The sequence below is a fragment of the Colias philodice genome, chromosome 21 (assembly GCF_061535455.1).
Source record: "Colias philodice isolate Cphi_HAF_F1 chromosome 21, ilColPhil1 Martin Lab GWU primary, whole genome shotgun sequence".
Taxonomy (NCBI): Eukaryota; Metazoa; Arthropoda; class Insecta; order Lepidoptera; family Pieridae; genus Colias; species Colias philodice.
The window spans coordinates 10,370,530-10,397,611 of NC_143106.1; the positions used below are offsets into that span (position 1 = coordinate 10,370,530).

General features: G+C 38.4%; 2 protein-coding genes across 4 annotated transcripts in view; both read left to right on the forward strand.

Annotated features, from left to right (window-relative positions):
• Usp32 (Ubiquitin specific protease 32) overlaps window positions 1–17,891 on the forward strand; it is a 30,666-nt gene extending 12,775 nt beyond the window's left edge. Inside the window, exons 10-24 of one of the 3 annotated variants that reach the window (XM_089708813.1) lie at window positions 140–224; window positions 2,330–2,684; window positions 2,949–3,060; window positions 7,758–7,883; window positions 8,114–8,528; window positions 8,694–8,808; window positions 8,993–9,180; window positions 9,545–9,630; window positions 11,919–12,190; window positions 12,946–13,137; window positions 13,443–13,603; window positions 14,117–14,244; window positions 14,751–15,089; window positions 15,294–15,677; window positions 15,857–17,891. In XM_089708813.1, the coding sequence (XP_089564939.1) occupies window positions 140–224; window positions 2,330–2,684; window positions 2,949–3,060; window positions 7,758–7,883; window positions 8,114–8,528; window positions 8,694–8,808; window positions 8,993–9,180; window positions 9,545–9,630; window positions 11,919–12,190; window positions 12,946–13,137; window positions 13,443–13,603; window positions 14,117–14,244; window positions 14,751–15,089; window positions 15,294–15,677; window positions 15,857–16,105 (3,207 nt within the window). In that variant the 3' untranslated portion in view covers window positions 16,106–17,891. The remainder of the gene's footprint in view (window positions 1–139; window positions 225–2,329; window positions 2,685–2,948; window positions 3,061–7,757; window positions 7,884–8,113; window positions 8,529–8,693; window positions 8,809–8,992; window positions 9,181–9,544; window positions 9,631–11,918; window positions 12,191–12,945; window positions 13,138–13,442; window positions 13,604–14,116; window positions 14,245–14,750; window positions 15,090–15,293; window positions 15,678–15,856) is intronic. The other 2 variants (XM_089708814.1, XM_089708815.1) reach the window with 2 other exon arrangements.
• Window positions 17,892–22,381: 4,490 nt separating this feature from the next.
• LOC149479170 (uncharacterized) lies at window positions 22,382–26,848 on the forward strand. The gene is made up of 3 exons (XM_089709103.1): window positions 22,382–22,743; window positions 23,572–25,118; window positions 25,311–26,848. Exons 1-3 carry the CDS (start codon window positions 22,382–22,384, stop codon window positions 26,846–26,848), a joined length of 3,447 nt encoding a protein of 1,148 aa, XP_089565229.1.
• The last annotated feature ends 234 nt before the right edge of the window (window positions 26,849–27,082 follow it).

Here is a 27,082-nt window from a genome sequence, read left to right on the forward strand (position 1 = left end):
AAAATGTACGATTTATTTAAGTCAGAATTTTTCATTCATTTATACATTTTCAATTGATAATAAGTGACTATCATGTATTTCGATAAATAAAATATATTTTATAGAGATTGATATTTGAAACTATAGTTATAATTTTCAGGTGATACGACCACCGAATTCAGAAGTGGAATTGGAGCTGTATCCGCTGCAGTTGAAAATATATCGACACGTGCCTAACGCGCAGCGTGAGTATCGGTCATATATCGCATGTGACAATCCGATTAACGTTAGTCAAAGTGATGAATTTGAAAGTTGTTTGTTTTTTACGCAGGATAACTGTTAAATATTAAAAAAAAATAAGGAAAAACATAGAAATCTAAATAAAAAGACACTAGAAGTCGTAAGCACGCTTGACCTTGTCGCCTCTCAGGTGACTTCCAAGCCACCAGTGCGTTCGTCGCTATTCGGTTGCTCTCGAGACGTGCGTGTGCAAACATACTGTGTTTCATCATTTCCCATTGCGGAATTTCATCCTGCTATACTAATAAAGGAATAATATTTCATCGATAATTATTATTTTTAGAAATAATGCCGTTTTTCCTTAAAATTAAAGAATATGAATGTCACCATAGTAATCTGAATAACAATGAATGACACAGTCTTATTATCACGTTTAACACAAATTTCAACCCACAGACATAGATAGACTACGCAAGTACCGCGATCTGTATGAAAACCAAGCGTGTCATATTTTTTGTACTGACCTTGACGCGTTATGACGTCACGAGCGCTTTTTAGTGATGGTAATTTCATTTTACGCTAAATCGATTAGGACGCCACTCGCGCGGCGATTCTAGTATCGTCCTATCCCATCGAAGTAAATCGAAAGAAATCAGATCAAACTAGATCTATGTCTAAGAGGTAATTAAATAAATGAATCGTAATCGATTACTAAATCGATTCAAGACAGAAAAATGATAATTACCATAGACAGAGGAATGATAAAATAAATTTATAAACCTTTTAATATTCTAACAAGTAAACTAATGTGTTTTAGCTTTTTCTTACATATGCCCATTGAGTTACCGTGTACTACGTACTAGAGAGGCCATCGAAAGAAAGTAATGAAACTGTCAATCAATCAATCTTTATGTCCCGTTGCATCAATCCATTTTTCTTTTATGTTCGGGTTACTTGGAAAACTGAAAAAACAAACATAGTCTAAGCAATAAGGAGTTTTCTTAAAAAACTCCCAAGATGACACTTTAACTAATGGCGTCCATGTCATAATATTTATTTTTAGTACCTTTGTATTAAAATACTTAAAAGTTCTAGGTCAAGTCGTATTAAATGACAAAAAAAATCTATGCCTTTTTTTCTGAAAAATTGCTCCTTCAAATTAGTTATCATTTTTCTGTTCGATTATAAAATCGATTAGAATCGAGAACTGTTGCATCAAATGAACATCACTAACCACAAAATTGGACAGAAAAATGAGAACAGAAAAATGAGAAGACGCTATTCATTGCTTGTTATCATACGACTCGATCTTTACCGTGCCAAGTAAAAGCCGCAATGTATTCCGAATCATTTCGTATGATTTGGTATCCGTGTTTGTCACGATCGTTTTCCACAGATATTCTTTATTTGATTTTAAAATAAATAGTGCATATTCTGATTAGAAAATTACTTACCGGTGGAAGGAAACATCTCTGCTAACTCGGCCACTCACAGCTGTGGAGTTTCTACAGTTTATAACGGCGTAATTCGGCATTTTACTTTATTCAGCTTCACGTCTTCCCTTGGCGAACTGCAAGCGCGGACTGAGTGTAGGCCAGCGTCAAGTAAGTTTCATAATCTTAGTTTGGACACGGGAAGTACATACACTCGCTTAGTCTATCTTGATACATGTCTGTGTTTCAACCTTATTTTTATGTGTTTAGGTTCAAAGTTATATCTATTGAAAATTAACGCCGTCTGTTGTAGAAAAGCCGAATTTTTTCAAATTTGTATTTTTCTGAGCAAAAAGAAACAAAACATCTCATGTACCTGGGGATATTATTCGAAAATAAACCGTAAAACCGTGCGTTTACTTAATAAAATGCTGTATTTATTTTTAAAAGTTAGTTTTCACTAAAACAAAGCTGTCCAATAAAAGCCATAGTTTACATGACGTGTGTACTGTTTAGCCTATCGATTTAAATGTGTTTATTTTGGCGACAGCGGTTTTCATACTAATTATTATAGCACTTCTATAGTGTCTTGTTATTTAGATTTCTATGAGGAAAAATAACTAGATGTCGATTTTTGTGACAGTAGTCACGCAAAAAAATGTTTATATGTAATGTAGGTGCCAGCATAATGGGTGCGAGCGCGCTGAGCGCGGGAGCAGCGGGCGCGGCGTACAGCGCGGGGGCGGGCGGGGGCGGGGGGAGCGGGGCGGGGGCGCCCGCGCGGCGGCTCGCGCACACGGCCGCCTTCTCGCGCCTGGCCACCGTGCGCCAGGTGCTGGACTTCCTGTGCGGCGCGCTGGGGCTGGCGCGCGACGCGGCGCGGCTGTGGGCGCTGGGCGGGGCGGGGGGCGCGCTGCTGCTCGACGACGAGCGGCCCACGCTGGCCGCGCTGCAGCTGCCCGACGGCGCGCCGCTGCTGCTCGAGACGCGCAACGCCGACCTCACCTGGCCCGAGGAGATCGGCGCGCTCAGGTACACCACCCACCCACACACACTTATACAAATAAAATAAAAATAAAATTATACAATCTTTGACACACAATAATTTACTACAACAATATTCACATTACACAATACGAAAAGTTTTTGAAAAAATAAATTCTGTTACGTTCTGTTAATGTAACAATGAAATAAAATTATCCATACGATTAAATGTTTATCGAAAATATCAAAGTTAAAGCATCAATTTTTTATATTAGTGTGAAAACTGGCTTAGTATCGGTATGGTATGTGCAGCTCGTGCCGCGTGTCGGAGCGGCGCGAGACGCTGACGGCGCCGGAGCTGGCGGGCGCGACCGGTCTGCACAACCTCGGCAACACCTGCTTCATGAACGCCGCGCTGCAGGCCGTGAGTCGCACGCACACGTACACGCACACACACGTACACGTACACGCACGCACACACACGTACACGCACGCACACGCACGCACACGTACACGCACCCGTACACGTACACGCATGCACACTGATACATACGTAGTTTATACGTTAAACATTCTAGAATTATATTACAGTAATATAAATTGAAACTTGTTATTGACAATTATTTTTATTTATGAAATATGTGTCATTATTTAATAACTAGATTTCCGCGGCGTCGCCCGCTTTTCAAAGGAAAACACGCATAGTTCCCGTTCCCGTGGGATTTCCGGGATAAAACCTACCCTATGTGTTAATCCAAGTTACCTTCTATAATATGTGTGCTAAATTTTATTGTAATCGGTTCAGTAGTATTTGCGTGAAAGAGTAACAAACACACACACACACACATCCTCACAAACTTTCGCATTTATAATATTAGTAGGATTAAAACTGCTTTTTACATTATCTCTCTGATTATTTTTTTTAATTTATCTATCAAATTAAATACTTAATTAAATAAATAATAATATTACCTTCACAATCGCCTAACAACGGTTTAGAGCAATCTTCCGTATCCTCATGTTAGTGAACTTAGCAGATCATTTTTAGCAGATCAAAAAAAAAATGTGAGTTCTTATCGCGTGCAGTTAAGTTCTACAGTTCCTGATACTTTTTAGAAATAGTTCTGGCGTTTTTACCTTTAAAAACGACATTTGAAAAAATGATCTGCCAACTTCCCGTAGCAGATCATTTTTATCAGATCAAAAAAAAATGTGAGTTCTTTTCGCGTGCAGTTGAGTTCTACAGTTCCTGATACTTTTTAGAAATAGTTCTGGCGTTTTTACCTTAACAAACGACATTTGAAAAAACCCGACCTGGACCCGGCTTAACGTGATGCTAAGACGTTATGCTACGACGTGATGCTACGACGTGATGCTACAGCGTGATGCTACGCTGTGATGCTACGGCGTGATGCTACAGTGTGATGCTACGGCATGTGTTACGGCGAGATGCTACGCTGTGATGCTACGGCGTGATGCTACGGTGTGATGCTACGATGTGATGCTACGGCATGATGCTACGGCATGATGCTATGGCGTGATGCTACGGCATGATGCTACGGCGTGATGCTACGGCGTGATGCTTCGGCATGATGCTACGGCATGATGCTACGGCATGATGCTACGGCATGATGCTACAGCATGATGCTACGGCATGATACTAAGGCGTGATGCTACGGCGTGATGCTACGGCGTGATGCTACGGCATGATGCTACGGCATGGTGCTACGGCGTGATGAAATATGACATAAATAAATTTTCTAGTGTTTCATTTTACGCGAGTATTTCTAAAAAGTATCAGGAACTGTAGAACTCAACTGCACGCGATAAGAACTCACATTTTTTTTGATCTGCTAAAAATGATCTGCTACGGGAAGTTGGCAGATAAATTTTTCAAATGTCGTTTTTTAAGGTAAAAACGCCAGAACTATTTCTAAAAAGTATCAGGAACTGTAGAACTCAACTGCACGCGATAAGAATTCACATTTTTTTTTTGATCTGCTAAAAATGATCTGCTACGGGAAGTTGGCAGATCATTTTTTCAAATGTCGTTTTTTAAGGTAAAAACGCCAGAACTATTTCTAAAAAGTATCAGGAACTGTAGAACTCAACTGCACGCGATAAGAACTCACATTTTTTTTTGATCTGCTAAAAATGTAGTGTGCTAAGTTCACTAACATCGTATCCTCTCCCATCTCACGGAACCGTTGTATTAAGTTCTCTTCTGAATTATTTCTGAGAAACGCGAAATAAGATTATTTATTATGCATACCATACGTTTTAATATAAATTTATAGTTGAATCGCCTTAAAAACGTATTTTATCATAATTTATCTATAATATTATTTTTTATTGATTTATCGAAATTTTCCTGACTTGGCTTATAGAATTTTTCCTGACGTAAAGAAATTTTCCTGGCGTATATAATTTTTCCTGACTTATACAAATTTTCCTGACGTATAAAAATTTTCCTGGCTTATAGAAATTTTCCCGACGTATAGAAATTTTCCTGACGTATAGAAATTTTCCTGGCTTATAAAAATTTTCCCGACGTATAGAAATTTTCCTGACGTATAGAAATTTTCCTGGCTTATACAATTTTTCCTTATCTACATAACTTTGCGCCAAAGAGAAATTTTCCCGGCGTATAAAAATTTTCCTGACGTATAGAAATTTTCCAGACTTATAGAAATTTTTCTGACGTATAGTGTACGGTGCAACCGCACAGAGTGCAAAATCATCATTTTTGTATATCACAGCATTTTCATTTTCATATAGCGTTAGTTCACATTAAAACGTCGCGAGCCGCGTACGTATGTAACTCATTACAGCATAGCAATAAAATCATATTATTTAGCAGCTTAGTATTATTAGTAGCAGCAGCATCCCAGGTGTACGAACCATAGTCCGTTATCAATTAAATCATCTTATATATAAAAATGAATCGCAAAATGTGTTGGTAAGCGCATAACTCGAGAACGGCTGAACCGATTTCGATAATTCTTTTTTTATTATATTCCTTGAAGTACGAGGATGGTTTTTAGGTAGAGAAAACGTAAATATGTACCACGGGCGAAGCCGGGGCGGACCGCTAGTTTCATATAAACTTATTATCTATCGTTCAAATTAACATTATTTATTTTAATGCTCACGTCAGCTACAAACGTAATATTATACAGTAACAACTTCAATATAACAAGAATAAACGTCGACAAACATTTTATATTCTTCAATAAATTAACATAGTTGAAGATGGATAGAAATTAATTAACTACGCCAATAAGCAACCAAACTTCAAAATTTATTAATAATTAATTATATCAATCATCTGGATATCATCAGCTTTATGAAACTTTAAAAAGTAATATTCATTGTAACATCGTATTATACAAATAAGCCACGGTTGTAAACAATTGGAGTTCCATGACCGCATGTTACTGAATCAGCATTTCGATTCAACGAGGCGCACGCGACCAGGCCTTATCAATGGTGTCAGATATATTATTGCGAATACATTGAGATTAAAGCTAAATATTCATGATTAATTCACATAAACAACACACTTATAAGATAAATATTGAGCCGGAGGTGTATCCGAAATCCAACCGATTCAGCATTTTATAAACACCGGTACCCATCAAATTTGGAGCTGGCAAAAAAGCTACAACGACTCCCTGCTAGCTCTCGGGAAGCGCATTCAGGGGATAGCAGCAGCAGCAGGCCTATGGTGTGCGTGGCGGCCGGCGGCGGCGAGCGCCCTCCGCGGCGCGAGCGCCTGCCGCGTACCAGCGCGCAGCGTGCCATCAGTGACCCATGTGTTAGTTTTAGTGAAAAGTGTGTGAGTGTAATGTGCGTGAAACAAAAAGCAGAGCAAAATGTGTGTGAAACAAAAAAGCAGAGCAATGTGTGTGTGCGTCATTCAGTGAATCAATAAAAGACAATTCCCTATTTTAGAAAAGTGTAGCCTTAAGATCGATATCTGATGATTGTCGGGCATCATTTGTTAATAGCTTTTAAGAATATTGTTTTCACCTTGTAATAGGTTAGCTCATCGTCATATCTATCATAGCTTTCATTTCCATCACTCTTGTTGCCCGGGAGCATGTACGGTGCAACCGCACAGAGTGCAAAATCATCATTTTTGTATATCACAGCATTTTCATTTTCATATAGCGTTAGTTCACATTAAAACGTCGCGAGCCGCGTACGTATGTAACTCATTACAGCATAGCAATAAAATCATATTATTTAGCAGCTTAGTATTATTAGTAGCAGCAGCATCCCAGGTGTACGAACCATAGTCCGTACATATAGAAATTTTCCGGACTGGATGGGAGATGGATTTATGGAAATTTTCCTGGGGTATAGAAATTTTCCTGGCTTATAGAAATTTTCCCGACGTATAGAAATTTTCCTGGCGTATAGAAATTTTCCTGGCTTATAAACATTTTCCTGACTTATACAAATTTTCCTCATCTATATAAATTTTCCTGACGTATAGAAATTTTCCTTTCTTATGGAAATTTTCCCGACTTATGGAAATTTTCCTGACTTATAGAAATTTTTAGGCCGCGCGTGCGCAGATGGTTCAGTATCTGCATAGCTAGCGAACATATAAACTCGCCTGGTCGTTGGGCGTTCATGAACAATATCATCATCATCATTTTTATTGAAAATAATATTTATATATTTTTATTTGCCCGCGGATTCCCCTGATGTTAAATTCGCTTTAGTATGAGTCGTTTCACCGCTGTCAAAAGTTACCCATGGCCATGTCACATTAAAACGAATAAACACATTTTCGCATTTATAATATTATTCTAGAGGTCCGCCCCGGCTTCGCTTCTGGCACATATTTCGCAATAAAAGGTAGCCTATGTCCTTTCTCGGGTATCAAAATATCTCCATACCAAATTTCATGCAAATTGGTTCAGTAGTTTAGGCGTGATTGAGTAACAGACAGACAGACAGAGTTACTTTCGCATTTATAATATTAGTATGGATTATGATAGTTTTATATATAACTACTCACTACTCACAAAGGTAAAGTTTTATTAAATTTTAATTTTGTCTATTCTAAACCATGTTAAGATAATTATGTATAATGTTGTGCGTCGTCAGGTGTGGAACACGAGTGCGCTGCGCGAGTACTTCAACTCGGGTCTGCATCTGCACGAGGTGAACAGCACCAACCCGCTCGGCACCGGCGGCGCGCTCGCCGTGCGCTACGGGGAGCTCTGCAAGGAGGTTACACTACATACTATTTACCATTTATAAATAGATTTCGTTTAATAAATATGCATAGAAATCGTTAGTAAATAGTATGTAATAAGTATTATTTTTCTGTATCTTGACGATAATAAAACGCTTATATTCGATGTCTAGTTGAATAAATAAATGTTTGAGTATGATGTAACATTTGAATGCCATTATATGTGTGTCCACCGTGTATGAAGTGCGTGTGTGTGCGTGTGCAGGTGTGGACGAGCGGCGCGCGGTCGGTGGCGCCGCTGCGCGTGCGCTGGTGCGTGTCGCGCTGGGCGCGCGCGCTGGCGGGCGGCGGCCAGCACGACGCGCAGGAGCTGCTGGCCTGGCTGCTGGACGCGCTGCACGAGGACCTGAACCGCGCGGCGCCCGGCCCCGCCCCCGCGCCCTGCCCCGCGCCCCCGGACGAGGGCGCGGGGGCGCGGCGCCCCGACCCGGCGCTGGCGGCGGAGGCGTGGGCGCAGTACGCGGCGCGCAACGCCTCCATCATGACGGACCTGTTCTGCGGCCAGCTCAAGTCGCGCGTGCGCTGCTCCGTGTGCGGCCACGAGTCGCTGCGCTTCGACACCTTCAACATGCTCAGCCTGCCGCTGCCCATGGAGGCCTACGTGCGCGCCGAGGTCAAGGGTACGCTTCATCTATATTATAATTACACAAATTATTAGAAGGAATTCATTAAGAAGTTAAAACACACTAAAAATATGTAAATCTGAAGTTGCTTATTTTGATGAAGGAATATAAACGATGATTAAAAATCTTATTACGTATTGAATTATTTCCTTTTTTTTACAGTGATACTTTTGGACGGGTCAGTGCCAGTGAAATATGGCGTAAGAGTCAACTCCGAAGGCACATATTACGACCTGAAGAAATCTCTATCTGAATTGTGTGGACTTTCGCCTGATGCGTAAGTATTCAATCAAATTAGGCACTTAGATGTTACTATATTTATATTGTTTACAATTATTCTTCAATTATATCAAGGTATTTCAATAAATTCAAATTTGCTGCTCTTTTATAAAATAAAAGCTTTTATCAGTACTTTATTCTTCAATTGTAACATGTAACTAATGTAAACAAACAATATGTAGGATGATCCTGGCGCTGGTGTCGAACAGCCGCGTGTCAGCGTTGCTTGAGGACGGCGCCAAGGTGAGCAGCAGCACCGCGTGCGAGCTGCTCGCCTACCAGGTGCCGCTGACCGCCCGCCGGCACAAGCCGCACCTACCGCACCTGCCGCACCTGCGGCACACGCCGCACCTGCCGCACGCCGCAGACGGTCAGTATGCGTGTAACACGCTACACAACAGCTTTGTTGGTTGGACTCAAGCTAGACGCGAGCCAATGACTACGTGAAAGATATCAAGTATCGACTGTAAATGTGTGAGTGATTAGCGCCAACTTCAGTTCGATCGTTTAGTTTGGAGATAACTGTACATAATATTACATCACCCCATATCACATCATGTTACGACACATCGTGTTACATCATATCACATTGTACACCAATAAAACTATATCCCATCTTTGAATATTCAACATCAAAACTTATGGATCCAAACGGCATACCTATTCATTTTTTAATATAATATTTATTAGTACATGTGAATTATTGTGAATAAAAGTTATATGTTGTTGTGCAGAGTGCGGCGGGCGGTCGGAGAGCGCGGAGGTGAGTGTGGGCGCGCCGCCCTCCAGTCTCTGCATGCCCGCACTCTTCTGCTTTAAGGTTAGCCCCCACTACACCCCCGCACACCCCCACACACCCCCCCACACACCCCCTCACACCCCCTCACACCCCCACAACCCATAACCTATAGAGTACTAGTTTTAGAACGAAGTAACTTGATTATTTTTAAAATGAAAATGGGCCAAAAAAAGCAAATTTTAATTTATTAAGCTTTGAAAGATATATTATTTTAATACGACAGTAAGATATTTCTGTAATTATATTTTATGCATTTGGTTCTTCGATGCGGGCATATATTAAGATGCATTTTTATTTAGTTATATTGAATAATTAAAATGAATTAATTCGACGAACGTGATATTTTTCAGAATAATATTTATTTAGCACGATTTATAACAAACAACGAGTCAATACATCGGTACTGGTAATACGACATTTTGTAGTTAGCACCCGTTTGACGCTAGAGGAGATTTGTACATAGTAGATTACTTTAAGGAAAAGAATAATTAGACCGGGAGATACTGACACAAAATTTCGAGTCATTTGTAACAGGATGGCGGTTCTACAGGGTTCTTAGTACGCAATGACAAAAAGAAAAATGATGGTGTGAACGCTGGTACCGGCGGCTTAGTCGCGTGGGCGTTAGTCAAACTCGTCGCAAAATAGCGAAAGTCAAACGATTTGTAACAGTATGGCACTTATTTTTCCTGTAAGTTTGAGGATCAACGAATATAAATACAAAATTTCAAAGATCTAGGTGTTGGAAATCTTCACTTATATAAATTAATAATAAATTTATTTTTCAAGTATGACAGCACTTTTTCCCAATACTAGAAGTATGGCAAATATAATAATGGTCACATTTTATCAAATACTCTCCAAAAAGCCAAATGCAATACTGGTACAAAAAGATAGGCGAAATAAAAAAATTTTGCAGATTTTCGGCGGTATGGCGACCATTTGGAATCGTCCGAAAAGTATGGCATGGCGATTTTCGTAAATGGCTGCACGACGATGGTTACCTGTGCAAAAGTTAGCTTGGTACAAATGGTTGAATAATTGTTTTTTTTAAATCAACACATTCGCGTCGGTATGGCGGGCTGTAAGTCATACCGGAAAAGTATGGCATGACACTACCGCCTACTTCTTTTTTATGGGCTATCGGTAAATTCTAAAATTTTTGTGTTACAAATCGTTTGACTTTCGCTATTTTTCCGACGAGTTCGACTAACGCCCACGCGACTAACCCACCGGTACCAGCGTTCACACCATCATTTTTCTTTTTGTCATTGCGTACTAAGACCCCTGTAGAACCGCCATCCTGTTACAAATGACTCGAAATTTTGTGTCAGTATCTCCCGGTCTAAATGTAAATTTACGTGTAGCGATAACATGAATTTAAACAATGAATTGAAAATACATATCATGCATTTATTGATGTATGTCTAAAATACACACAATAATTTGAATAAAGTGTGTTCTCGGAGACATGTTAGTTTACATTTTTCTATGAATTTTTTATGAAAATTTAACTCTACTTATATCCCGATGTAAATACACAACCCCTCAAAATGTTAATATAAACACAAAGTAGAGAGGTACATACAAAGACTTGGGCGGCTCCGCTTTTAACGTACATTCGTAGATTAGTATTATTTATAATGTTATAATCTTACAATTGTACATATATATTACTATAGTACATAAGTATACGCGCGGTGGTTTTGATCTATAATAAATATAATATATATATATGTTACTCAATAATAGTGCTAATAAAATAAAGTTTACAAAATTTTGCACCTAAATTTATTTCTGAATCTATATTCGAAGCCACTACGCGTTACTTTATAGTAATATTGTTATTTTTTCGAAACATTTACTTGGCGTTTCTATGTACAAATATCAAATCTTTGGTGTATTCTCTTGCACTGTTCTTTTATTCATGTATTTGTTTGCACTTTGGATTAATTGCGCCGAGTTTATGTATTGATATTGGTTCAGTTAAGCTAATATTTATTCGTAGTGTGAAATATAATACCGACGCAATTTGTCTTTGCATTCCCACGTAGACGTGTCTATATTAATACACCGGTGATAGCTGGTAAATAACACCATTTTTATTTGTACGTTTTGCTTCAGTATTACATAGCAGTTTATAAGTTGAAAAATCTTTGATCGCAAAGGTATTTGCGATCAAAGATTTTTTTTTTTTTTGTATTTATATTTAATGCCTTATTTATGGACACATTTTCGTGTAATGCAACGACATGACGTATTCATTCTCAGAGGAAAGTGTCGAAATGAAGCATACGTATGATTTTCAGCGGTCGAGGTCGGAAATTCTTATGTCCCAGAGTCCGCCGAGTACTTTGTACGACCGGCGGCCGAGTGAGCTGCGTAGCCGCACGCTGCCCCGCATGGGCGCGCGGGGCGGGGGGGAGTTCGGTGCGGGGCCGGGGGGAGGTGGTGCGGGGGACACGAGGGGAGGGGGAGGGCTCGCGGGGGGCAAGTGCGCCTCCTCGCCCACCGACCTGCACCGCCTGGACGAGCCGGCGCAGGAGGAGGAGTACACGCACTATCTGTTTGCAGTGCATAGGTAAGTGTGCGTAATAATTGGTGATTTGCTGACACTTTACAGATGTTCCTTATGTGTGTTTAATATTTTACGTAAAGGTTGATTTTTTTAAATTCATTTATTAAATAGTGTACGATGTGGTATTATATTTTTTGTTTTGAAAGTGTTTTAAACTTAAACATTTATTTATTCAACTAAACTTCGTTTAGAAGCTATTTTGTATGATCAAAATACAGCAAAAATTATGATTTATCACACTGAGGTGTTATTACTACGTATAGAGAGGACTGCGACAAGCGCGGCGGCTAGTGAGTCATACAATTTGTAGATATACTGCCTCTTATTATGAACTTATAAATTAAAATCAATAAATGTAACATATAAATAATGTTTATCTTACTAAAAAAAAATATGAATAAACTTATCAATTAAAACCAATCAATATAACAAAAAAAAATTGGTTGTTGGTAAAGTAGGTTTACGATCGAGATGTTTACGTGATAACGTCTTATTGGTGGCAGCGCTCGAGATGAGACGGGAGATCGGTCCGTCTCTCTCTCGTTATACCTGCGATCAAGCTCGTGAGGTTTTGGTGTGACACAAGTTTCTGAACATGTCACCCGACTAAAACGATTTTAAAAACGTTATCACGTCAAAAAAAATTGGTTTGATACGATCGACTTTAACTCGTGTTACAAATAGTGTAGTAGCGATGTCCTCTCTAGTACGCAGTAATTTATCACAACGTTGACACGAATGAGTGGTGTGGTGTGCAGGAAGCAGGTGCGGTCGGACGCGTACTTCCTGCCGTGGCAGCGGCGCGGCGCGGTGCCGTTCGGCGCGCCCGTGCTGGTGCCGCTGGCGCGCGGCGCGCCGGCCCGCCGCCTGTACGCCGCCGTGTGGGCGCAGCTCGAGCGCCTGCTGTCCGCGCGCCCCGCCGCCGACCGGCACAACCACGCCACCGACTGGTAACCGCCCACACGTTCATATGCTGATGCGATTTGTTGGACAATTCGATAATTCGACAACTTTATCGTTCACTTTTGTTACACTGTACGTTTAGTTCGTAACCGTTCATGTTCCGAGCGTGGCAGGTTTGCCATGTACATATTATGCGAGGCTTAATTATAATTAAAACGATTACTTTCAATTTGAATCTTTATTAATTCTGCCTTATGGTTACAAATTTATTACTTTAATATACGCACTTCACGTTTATATAGCTATAAAATTAATGCAGAATGATTTTTAAAACAAATGTTGCCGTTTGCAGCGACGACAGCCTGGGCTACGAGTTCCCGTTCACGCTGCGCGCGGTGGACGGCGCGGGCGCGTGGTGCGCGCGCTGCGGCTGGCCCGCGCTGTGCCGCGGCTGCGCGCTGCCCAACGACGACCGCCCGCTGCTGCTCGCTGACGCGCAGCCGCCCGCGCCCGGTACGTGCACACGCCGCACGTGCCACACACGCTGCTTGTACAGCACACGCCGCAAGTACAACACACGCCGCACGTACAGCACATGCCACACTCGCTGTTTGTACACCACACACCGCACTCGCTGCTTGTACAGCACATGCCACACTAGCTGATTGTACAGCACACGCCGCATGTGCAGCACATGCCGCATACGCTGCTTCTACAGCACACGCCGCAAGGGCCGCTCCACATGCTGCATATGTCGTTCATACCACATACACTACACACACGGCACGTACCGCACACATCACACATTCCGTACTGTATGCTGCATTGCCCGAACATGCCAAAGTCTCAACGGACTCCTCATACGCAGTAATTTTAAGCGTCGAATTGGATTCTTACATGATTAAAACATGATAGTCTTGAATCAAGAAACAAATTCTTGTGCCAGTTAATTTCGCTGATGCAAATTAACAAACGAACTTTATACAGTTTTCAGAAAAATGATGTTCATAATGCGATGGAAATAAGTTACAGAGGCGGTTGAGAGCACGGCGCACGCGCGCACGTACTGGAGCACGCGGCTGGACGCGGGCGGGTCGCCCGGCGCGCGGGCCCGCCTGCAGCGCCGCACTAGTGGCCGGGACAGCTTCGATGAGGTCAACATTCACCTTTCACCACTTTACAAAATAATTGATATATACAATATATACAAATTGATATATGCAATATATACAATTTTTTTACAATTTTTGAAGTGAAACTTCTTTATCGGGGTTGCAAAAAAATTTTGTGTATCATTTTTTCGTTACGCGTGACATTTTTCCGTTACACGCCATCTTTTTCTTATTCCTACCACGCGTGATTCGACGTATTTCTGTAAAGTTGCATATAGTAAATTATTTTTTGAAAAATAAGGTCATAAAGAAGTTTCATTTCTTACGTGTGTACACGCAAACATTTTTTTTTAATTTAAGTATACGTAAATAAGATCGCAATAATGCGTAGCTGTTATTTGTTAAACAAATTTACCGGGACTAAATGGAACAAATTTGAACAAAACTTTGTCAATTTCTAGAAATATGCAACCGCGACAGTGGAGCTAGTAAATAATACATCCATTTCTTACATGTTTTATTTATTGAAATTGTATGATGCGTTACAGACGGAAGTGCGTGGTGGCTCGTCGGAGCCGGGCGAGATCAGCCCGGCGGAGTTCACAGCCCTGGTGCTGGGCGGCGGCGCGCGCGGGCTGCTGCTGGCGGTGGACTGGGAGCCCACGGCGCTGCACCTGCGCTACCAGACGGCGCGCGAGAAGGCGGCGCGCGAGCACGCGTCCGTGGCGGCGGGCCGGCGGGCCGCGGCCACGGCGGTCGACCTGGCGACCTGCCTGCGCGCCTTCACCTCGGAGGAGCGGCTCGAGCAGCGCTACCGCTGCGCCGCCTGCCGCGCCGCGCAGCCCGCCACCAAGAAGCTGCAGCTGTGGCGCGCGCCGCCCGTGCTCGTGAGTCCGCGCACACACACACTATTGTATCAATAATAATATGCCATTGTTTCGATATTAAAAATTTATCATTTTATCAAAAAATAAATAATATCAAAATATTTCCTATGATTTAATTAAATAATTGATTTGTTTGAAATGTCTAAAAAATATTTAAATATATGTCATGTCGAAATTAACATTTAAAACTACTATCCATTTCAGATAATACACTTGAAGCGGTTCCAGTACGTGAACAACAAGTGGATAAAATCTCAGAAGGTGGTGAACTTCCCGTTCCACGACTTCGACCCGACGCCGTACCTCGCGTCCGTGCCGCAGGAGACGATCCTGCGGCACCGCGAGCTGAGTGCCCGCCGCCAGTCCGCGCCGCTCGTGGACGTGGACGGGCCCGGCTCGGGCAGCGACGCGGAGGAGGAGCGGGGCGGGGCGCGGGGGGCGCGGGGCGGGGGCGGGCGCACGCGGCTGCAGTCCAGCAGCCTGCTCACCACGCCCGTGCAGGACGACAACCTGGTGGACTACCACAAGCACCACCTCGTGCCCGACCAGGACCCCTTCGATTTGAAGTACCGGCTGTACGCGGTTGTGGTGAGTTTGCACTCGTTATTACATATTTATTGTGAGTTTGAAACTGTTTAAATTAAATTTTTGCTTTAAATAAGAGATAGATGTGTATTGTTTAGTGAAGTATACGTAATTTTCAGTAATATATTTTATAGGGAAGGTTATATTATTTGCTTAAGTTATATTTTTGCGTGTGTGTGCAGTCGCACACGGGGCAGCTGAGCGGCGGGCACTACGTGTGCTACGCGCGGCACCCGAGCGGCGCGTGGCTGTGCTACAACGACTCGTCGTGCCGCGCGCTGAGCTCGCCGGCCGTGGACCCGGCGGCCGCCTACCTGCTGTTCTACGAGCGGCAGGGGCTGCGCGGCGCCGCCTACCTGCCGCGCGCGCCCAGCCAGCCGCCCGCCCCGCCCCCGCCGCCGCCGCCCGACGCCGCCTGCGTGCTCGCCTAGCCCCGCCCCACGAGCCCCGCCCCCGCGAGCCCCGCCCCCCACACACACTAACTTGCGCGCGTGCGGCGTTGTTTTTTGAAATAGCAACGCCCTTCACCTTTTCCATTTCATACTAAACTTAACTCTATCGCGGTAATGTTTAATGGTTTATGATATGGATACTTAATACGATCAAATCATTAGTTTTAACTTTAAATAAATACATATTATATAAATATAGATATCTCGATAAAATAAACGCATCGTCTGTGATAAGAGCGCCAGTCGTGCAGCTAGTTGAAACGAACCAAATTAATTCGATCCACATTGTTTATTTAATATGTAATAAATGTCGTTACGACATATCGTGACGATAAAGTGTACACGATATTTTCTATGACCGGAAATAAAAGATGAGAACGCTCCGAATAATTTAGATGTTTATTATCAACGTGTATGCAGATTTATTTGATCATCTATTTCGTTGTAAACTCATTGACTGTGGTTTACCACAGTCAACCAGGGACCATACACAGTGCGTCATTCCTTCATAGTCGATAATGTCTATGTTATTCCATAACGATTCGTGCATGTTGTTACATTTATTAAATATTGATATGTAACTTGTATAATTACTTCATAAATGTTTATTTTTGGACCCAAGTGAGTGCTAAAAATTGTACAAAAATATAATGAAGGCTATTAATTATCATAATCATATGTTGCGTGTTATAGAGGGGAACATTAATTTTCAGTTGTGTACTCCATTCTCGATATTAAGCGCCATTTTAAATTAGTAAACAGCTGTGTTAGTTATAATTTTATTAAAGCATATAAGTATTTTTAGTTATCTGTGCTCAAACGAAGTGAACATACAATTTAGTTCAGTAACCAAATACAACATAATATATTTACGCTGTTCTTATGATCAAAACACTAATCATACTTAGAATATACTATTATTATTAATAAAATAAATGATAATAATATAATGTTAATATTATTGATAAAAGATATTGTATAATTTCAATTTATTTCATATGTTATTGGATTGTAATCATTTATAGTCATGCAATTAAAATGGTAATCAATATTCAGGAGATACTGGACCTTATAAAGATAATTTTGATTGTTATATATAGCTTTATGTCATCATACTTGTGTTAAAAAATGGAATATTTGACCGATTTGTAGCAAATGTATTGTAGGTAATGTGTATTATATTAAATTGTTGGTAATGGAAAGTGTTCCATCAAAATTATCTTTGGGTAAAGTTGTGACAGACAACTTACTTCTCTGTTAGAGAAATAATGAATTTAAAACAGAGAGATAAGATTAGTGTATATCTAAATTCCAATATATGATGATATTTTTTGTTACTAGATTTCGTTATGCAAGTTGAATATTGAACACGAGTGTGTCGCTTGTGATTGAGCCCTACTTTATGTATATGAAGGAAAATGCTAAATTTATAAATCAGTGCCATGTTTCAGTCATGAAATACAAAAGTATTTCTAAAGTTTGCACAATCATAAGTATTATTTCATAAAATTAGTTCGGTTTTCCTTATTCCGTACTCGTCATAGTCTCACCAAAAATGTGTATATAGGTAATATTATTATTTTAGGTGTAAAGCGAATGTGAAGAGAAAGTATAAATAGATGTATTGGAACTGTTAATATTAGCTTATAATATATTATGTTTATGTAATAATTCTTTAATTTCAATAAAAAATGCTATAAATAATTATAATTTGTTATCTGAATTTTAATTTATTATCTTTGTGCAATAAATTTATTATTTTATAGCTTTGTGTTTTATTCTGTCACTAGCTTACCGCCCGCGGCTTCGCCCGCTTTGTCTAAAACCTTATAAATTGTATACTAAAACCTTCCAGCTTCCTCTTTAATTACTCTATCTATTAAAAAAGACCGTATCAAAATCCGTTACGTAGTTTTAAAGATTTAAGCATACAAAGGGACATAGGGACACAGAAAGCAACTTTGTTTTATACTATGTAGTGATGCTACTTGCTACTTAAAACACAATTTGAATCCGCTCATGTATTGTACATCTACGATTTCTACAATTAATATACACATGTATAAACATTTATATATAACAGTAATGTAATCATGTAAATCCCATGCATGCCATCCTTCGTCGATAATCAATATTATATATAACTAGCTTACCGCCCGCAGCTTTGCCGAATATATCTGTTCATTAAAAAAAACGCGTCAAAATCCGTTTCGTAATTATAAAGATTTAAGCATACATAGTTACAAAGGGACACAGAAAGCGACTGTTTTATACTAAGTATTGAAGAAGTATTTAGTGTTATTGTTCATAATACTAATTATATAATATGTGGTTGACACTTAAATGATACACTTATACTACTAATATGTGTATAGTATATAGTAATAATCTTAGATTACAAAATGTAATAATATATAGTGTAACTACCGAAAATCGACAGTTAAGTTGGCGTGGATGATTTCCTAGAAACACGGTATCAAAATTAATTCTACTTCCGGTTTCTATTTTGTTGCTGGCTCTGTTCAACGTGACAGTGAAATATGTGAGCTGCAACCTTAGCTGCAACAAATTATTTTTTAATGTTTAACCCTAGAACCGTACCCGTATTAGAATTTCATTAACGGTACCCAGGGGTACAAGTGTACCCCGATGAAAAAAACAAGATTACAAAAAGATTAATAACTTTTATTAACCCCTTGACCACGGAGCGGGCCACGACACAATAGATTTTCTATTGTGTCTGTGATTCCGGGGGCTGAGGCATTAAATGTTGACTTATTAAGGTCTTCTTAACATTCATTTGAGTCTTATTAATTTAATTTATAATGGCATTTTTATATTTTTTTTACAATTTACACATACTTTACGTTGTTGAACAATATATGTATTTTCACTTGGTGAACTATATGCGTGACTTTAGACGTGGATATTCACAGTGACATTCGTCAGATTCATATTTTGATGCCTAACTTAGTACCAGCTCTTCTTGTTATTTCTCCTCCCACAAAATATTCAAAATGAATTCATCATTTGCCATCTAAAAAATACCATCTAAAATGTATAACTCAGCTATACAAATCATGCAGCAAATTATAAATTTGTTGAAAATAAAAATTCCTACACTAAGTATTTAACAATAACAGTATGTATATATCATGTATGTAAAGTAAAATTATAATTGTACATCAAATTTATCAATAAAAAATTTATAAATAAAGGACCAAAGAGCGAAAAACAAAAATAAATGTCAGAGACAAAATACGCAACTCTGACAATAAAGTTAAAACGGTTTGGACAATTATTATTAATGGTGAATTGGGCAAAATCCAATCAAACGATAGTACCCTTATAGTACCATAAAACTTGTCAATTCTGGTAGGGTCATTGACAAAAGTGCTGATGTTGCGCTTGCTTTTGAAGATTTCTTTAGTAGTGTCCCTGCTAGTTTAACTAAGAATTTAAATTCGTCTTCAGCGCTTGCAGAGTCTTTATTGAGGGATCACGTTGCTGAGTGTAACAAATTATTTGAATTGCGACACGTGACTGCTGATGAAATTGTTAAAACTTTTAAAACATTAAATTTAAAAAAAACATGTGATCTCTGGGGTATGTCTGTAAATTTAGTAAATAATATCATAGAAAACATTGCCAATCAACTAGCGTTTATATTTAATCTGTGTTGCGACTGTGGTATATTCCCTGATTTACTAAAGTTTAGCAAAGTTATTCCTTTATTTAAAAGTGGTGACCAAGAAGACAGTAATAACTATAGGCCAATTTCCATATTACCAACTTTGAGCAAAGTCTTCGAGAAACTAATTTTAAACCAATTAAATAGTCATTTTGCATCAAATGGTTTACTGCACGCCAAACAGTATGGTTTCACAAAGGGGCGCTCTACCACTGATGCCGGAGTAGCTCTTTTGTCACATATATACAAAGCATGGGAAAATTCAAAGATATTCTGCGACCTTTCTAAGGCTTTCGACTGTGTAGAACATTCCACTCTATTACGGAAACTAAATTTTTATGGTATCAAAGGTTTAGCTCAGGATCTCATAGCTTCATATCTTCAGAACAGGGTACAAACCGTTGTCGTTAATGGAGAGAAATCTCGCGGTGCGCCGATTAACATAGGTGTTCCGCAGGGATCTATCTTAGGACCGTTTTTGTTCTTAGTGTATATTAATGACCTACCTTATTATTTGCAGGATATGTGTGAAATAGTACTGTTTGCAGATGACACCTCATTAATATTTAATGTGGATAGACATGACACAAATGTTGACGAAGTAAACTCTGCTCTTTTACGCATATCCAATTGGTTTAATGCTAATAATTTACTATTAAATACAAAAAAAAACAAATTGTGTAGAATTTATCCTCCCAAATGTAAAAAAGGTGAAAAGGAATATTATCTTAAACGGGGAGGTATTATACCCTGTGGAATCGACTGTTTTTCTTGGTCTGACATTAGATGAGAAGCTTCAATGGGGGGCCCATGTTACCACCACCGCTGCTAAGCTCAGCTCAGCTGCATATGCAGTTAGAAGAATAAGGCATCTCACCGATGAAGAAACGGCTAGATTGGCTTACTTTAGCTACTTTCATAGCATAATGTCCTATGGAATTCTGCTATGGGGCAGGGCTGCAGATATAGAAACTATATTTATATTACAGAAAAGAGCCATACGCTCTATATATAATTTGCGTGCTCGAGACTCACTAAGACTAGATCTCTTTAAGAATACTGGTATCCTTACTGTACCGTCGCAGTATATATTTAATAATATTTTATTAAATATATACTGCGACGTACACAATAATTATATGTACACAATAACGCTTACTTACACACAAAAGTAGGAGATAGACATTGTTATATGACACAAGAAACAGAAATAAAATTGAAATGCCATTTTTCCGGCTAGCTAAAGTTAAAAATTCATTTATGGGCCAAGGTATACGCTTTTACAACAGAATTCCTCATAATATTAAAGAGTTTAGTAGTTCTAAATTTAAAACTTATATAAAAAATGTACTTGTCCAGAGAGCCTATTACAGTATTAAGGAATATATGGACGATAAAAACCCATGGAGGGTTGTCGCGTAAAAACCACAGGACAGTTCTATTATGATAATACATATATTATGATATTACATAATATGTAATTTGTAAAATTGTAAATCTGACATGATTAAAAAGAGCAACTATGGAGTTTTTTGCCGATTCTTCTCCGTAGATACTGCTTTCCGAATCGGTGGTAAATGTTAAAAATATGTACTTAATGACGTTTCAAAAGTGCTTCTAGAAGAAGTCTAATTGAATAAATAAATGTTTGAGTTTGAAGCTTAAGAAGTAAAATATTGGTACGAAGAAAATACTTCAAATTCCGTTTATTGTTACCTATATTTTTTTTTACATTTAATTAGTTAGGTATATCCGAATTATTGCACATAGATAATAATTAATTTATCAGTTCCTTAACTTTAATTCAATTAAACCTTCGCACGTCGCTTCGTTATTTTTGGCGCTATTGAAAAAAAATCAAAATCTACACTTTTTTTTGAAGCAACAAAATAATTATCAAAACAAATTCACCCGTATTTATCAAACGATCCATCTCTTTTTCCGATTTCTTCACGCTACCTTAATGTAAAGCTAGAACTGTTTCTAATTTTCAGCTATCGGCTTGAGCAACAAAATCGTCATTATAGCAACTAATTAGCAACAAAAAAGCTAAAAAAAGTAACAAATTCTGACGTTTTTTTTTTTTAATTTCGCAAATTTTTCATCGCCCGCTTTACAGACCTTATGGTAAATCAGCGCCGAGTACCAACCCTGAGCTATTATATACCTTTGTTAGGTAGTGAACCTTCTGTGCGTAGTACTATTATAATAATATATGTCCGATTGAATTGTCATTTTTAGTCGTAATTAAAGTATCATACAAGCAAGACGTATTTTTCTTTATAAAATCATCATTCAGTATATCGCAATCTAAATTGAACCCTAGTGACCGAACATATGGCCTATAACGAGCCGGATAGTTTTGCGATAACGAGAACAATAGTGCATCGGGCCGGCGAGCAATCCTATATAGAAAAAGTTTTTTACGAGTTACGAGTTTGCGACGCTTTGTTACAATTGATGTCAAGACAAAAGAAGTTATAATTAATTATTAAAAATCGAAGATTTTGAAGTGAATCGTTGCATTTATAAGAAGATAATATTTAAGAATTTAATTAAACATAATGGCTACTACTATTACTTCCGAACAAGAAAGTTGTATTAACATGTTAGAAGATTTAGCATCGAAGTTACAAAAGACACAAATTAATTTTAAAAAATCACCTAAAGTGAGATTAACGGAGGGCTATATTAAAGCACGTTTGGAGTGTATGGAAGACTATTGGAAGTTATTTAATGAAGCACATTTGCAATTATCGAAACGTACGACGAGAGATCAGCGCGGCGTGATTCCTTATTTTTTAAACGAAGAATACTATAAATACGAAGATGTGTATATCAACTTTAAAGCGGACATGATAGATTTATTGGGTGCGAATAAAAACGTGATGCAACAAGGTGAAATGGGTGTTTCAATGGTCGAACCGTATATTTCGGGGGTGAAACTTCCACACATCGAGTTACCTACTTTCTCAGGAAGATACGATGAATTTTTATCATATCAAGATTTGTTCACTACACTTGTGCATAATAATTCGTCATTATCAAAGGTACAAAAGTTACATTATCTTAAGTTGAGTGTTACCGGTGAAGCCGCATCTTTATTGAAACATATTAATGTAACCGAAAATAATTATGAACAAGCTTGGGACACTTTAAAGAATCGTTACGGTAATAAAAGGATTATTATAAACTCCATATTTAAAAGATTTTTTGGCATACGTAAGGTAAATACACAAACATCCATACAAATTAAATTTATTTTGGACACAACTAATGAATGTTTAAATAGTCTACAAAATATGCAAATTTGTACCGATACATGGGGTCCAATTTTAATTTATATTATACTACAAAAATTAGACCAGGAGACACACAAATCATGGGAAGAATATATTTATCAACAAGAATCGGAAGAGTTTCCTAGTTGGAAAGATTTAAATAAATTCCTTGAGTTAAAGTATCGCACCTTGGAAATGATAACATCAAACAGTCAACAAACAACAAATAAAGATAGATCGTCAACACAAAAATCATTCCATGCCGCTAAGAATATTAAGAATTCACATTTAATAAGTAACAATCAGCCGAAGTGTATCTTTTGTCAACAAAATCATTATATTTATCACTGCAACGAATTTTCTAAACAAACTATTGAAGACAGACATCAATTTGCACTCAAGAATAAGTTATGCTTTAATTGTTTAGTTCCCAATCACACCGTTTCACATTGTAAACAACAAACGTCTTGCAGAATTTGTAGAAGAAGACATCATTCCCTATTACACTTAGATAAGAAGCAAGGGATTGATTACACAAACAGAACGACTCCAACAAGCGCATCAACATCAGAAGCACAAGTCACAGCGCATTACTCAAGCGAAGCACAATCTAGTAGAAGGGTTCTACTTGCTACGGCGATAGTCTACATAAAAGGCAAGTCAGGTGAACTTCACCGCTTTCGTGCACTTGTAGACCAGGGATCAGAAGCATCTTTCATCACGTCAAGAGTTGTCGATTTACTAAACCTAAAGAAGAAAAGAGTACATGGTACAGTTTCGGGTATAGGTGAAGAAAAACAAGATTTGAAGTATAAGGTCCAATTGTCATTACACACTAAGTCGTCGCCTATTGAAATGGAAGCTTACGTGATGAAAACAATATCATCTATTCTGCCTGCCAAGAAGATTTCACTGCAGATGGAAATGGAAAGTATCGATTTAGCTGACCCTACTTACGGAACACCTGGCAGCATTGACCTTCTACTAGGTGTAGAAGTTTTTACAAGAATTATTGAAGACGGCATCATACGCCTACACAACGGTTTAGTAGCCCAAAAGACTAGTCTTGGTTGGATTTTGTCTGGCCAGACTACACATGCTGACCGTAACAATACGAAAACACTAAGAAGTATGTTCATCAGAGAAGACAATGACTTACTTAAATCTTTTTGGGAAATAGACACGTTCTTATACAACAAGAAGAAGATATTTACAAAAGAAGAAGAAGAATGTGAAGATATATATACAAAAACAACCCAAAGAGATCACGAAGGAAGATATATAGTACAATTACCTTTAAAGCAAAGTTTAGAAGAAACAATTGAACAAATAGGAAATACTAAGGATACTGCAACAAAGAGGTTCAAACAATTAGAAAGAAAATTTGCTAAAGACAAATCACTAAAAGAAGAATACGCTAAGGTTATAAAAGAATATATTAGTATGGGTCACATGAAGAAGTTAGAAGATGATGATGACAAGAACACTATATACTTACCTCATCATGCTGTCATTCGACAAGACAAAGAGACTACAAAGGTCCGTGTAGTCTTCGACGCTTCAGCTAAGGGCTCCAACGGTTTATCACTGAATGATTTAATGCGAGTAGGTCCTGTTCTACAAAGAGACCTCCGCAGTCTTATTACTTTATGGAGAATTAATAAGATTTGTTTCATTGGAGACATAACAAAGATGTACAGAATGGTTAAGATGTCTGAAGACCACTCAAAATTACAATGTATTGTTTGGAGAGACAATCCAGACGAGGAATTAAGAAGTTATAAACTTTTAACAGTTACGTTCGGAACGGCCGCAGCACCATTCCTCGCCGTCAGAACACTGAAACAATTAGCAAATGATGAAAGTGTAGAATATCCTGAAGCTGCTAATGCGATTCAAACATCATTTTACGTTGATGATCTAATGGGAGGTCATGAAGATGTAGAAAAGGCAAAGAAGCTCTGTGAAGAAATAAAGGTTGTATTAAAAAGGGGAGGATTTAACATGCAAAAGTGGTCCAGTAATGCTGAAGAAGTCATACAATACATAAAAGAAGATGATAATACAATAAGAATAATAAATTTAGAAATCAAACTAGATAAAATAATAAAAATATTAGGCTTAACATGGGATAGAAGAAGTGATACATTTAAAATAACTATAGACTTACCTGAATTAATACTTCCTGTGACAAAAGGGTCTATTCTCTCAGATGTTGCACGTTTGTTTGACCCTTTTGGGTGGTTATCTCCTGTAGTACTAGTGGCAAAGGTCATGATACAAAAACTTTGGCTTTGTAACAAGGGATGGGATGATGAGTTACCCTGCGACATAATAGAAGAATGGAAATGCTATAGAGATGACTTACTTGAATTACAATCGCTTGAAGTCCCACGATGGTTTCACACAGCTCCAAGAAGTAAAGTGGTGGAGATACATGGTTTCGCAGACGCTTCAACGAAATCATACGCAGCTGTCGTTTACCTTAGAGTCGTCGATGAAAGAGATGATGTCTATGTTACCATGATAGCATCTCGCACAAGAGTTGCTCCGTTGAAACAACTTACCGTTCCAAAACTTGAGTTATGTGCAGCAGCGCTTTTGGCAGAAGTCATTGAAGAAACATCAAATCTACTTAAACTGGCGAACACGCAGATATACGCTTATACAGATTCAATGGTAGTTTTGTCGTGGCTACAGTCTCACCCAAGTAAGTGGAAGACTTTTGTCGCTAATCGAGTGGCAGATGTTTTGAGAGTTGTGGACTGCTGCAGATGGAGTCACATACGATCCGCTGAGAACCCAGCAGATATCGCGTCAAGAGGAATTAAAGCTTGCGAATTGAAGAGTGCGAATCTTTGGTGGAATGGACCAGAATGGCTGAAAGATAAAAGTAACACTATCACAACAAAAACGGATATTCCAAAAACAGATTTAGAATTGAAGAGTTTATACAACACAAAGGAAGAAGATTTTGAAATACCAATTTGGGAAAGATTTTCGAGTTTATCGCGAATGAAAAGAGTTTTGTCATATTGTAGAAGATTTTTGAGACCTAAGGAAGAATGTCAGAAAGAAAGATACATACAAGTAGAAGAAATGGAAGAAGTATTAAAGATGTGTATTAAATATTATCAACGACTTGTTTATAAAAAGGATTTGGATGATATAGAGAAGGAAGGAAAAGTTAAACCCAGAAGTACACTAGTCAAACTTTCTCCATTTTTAGATAAAAATGGGATTATGAAAGTTGGTGGAAGATTACAAAAAGCAAATATAGAGGAATCTACAAAACATCCTATAATCATACCACAGAAGGTGCATTTCGCTAAATTAATAATACAAGATGCTCATGTTAGAACGTTACACGGTGGTATACAGTTAATGATATCCTTTATACTTACCAGATTTTGGATCATTAACCTTAAGGCTAATGCTGGCCTACTCACAAGATGGCGATGTATACAAAAGATGACTCAGGATTTTTGGCACCGCTGGAGATCTGAGTATTTAAACACATTACAACAACGAAGTAAATGGCACACCAACATTCAGTCACCAAATATTGGAGATGTCGTTGTAATTAAGGAAGAGGACTTACCACCTACTAAATGGTTATTAGGTTGCGTGAAGGAAGTCCATCCTGGCTCAGATGGTTTAGTACGAATAGTAACAGTAAGATGTAAGGGCAGTAAAGAGTTAAAAAGACCTTTATCAAAGTTAGTTTTACTTCCAAATAAAATTGATTAAAGAGAAATGAATTATGTATTATACATTTACAAGCTAAATTAATATGTATCGCTTGTTATTGAAACTAAATTATTTTATATAAAAATTAGAAGAAGATAAGAAATGGTAAACACATTAATTTTGAAGTTATTTGTTTGTATTACTTTACAAAAGGATTGAAGTTCTGAGAATTGTTTAAGTTTTAATTGTTTGAAGATTTAATGTATGAAGTAAAAATGTTTATTTACCTAAAGT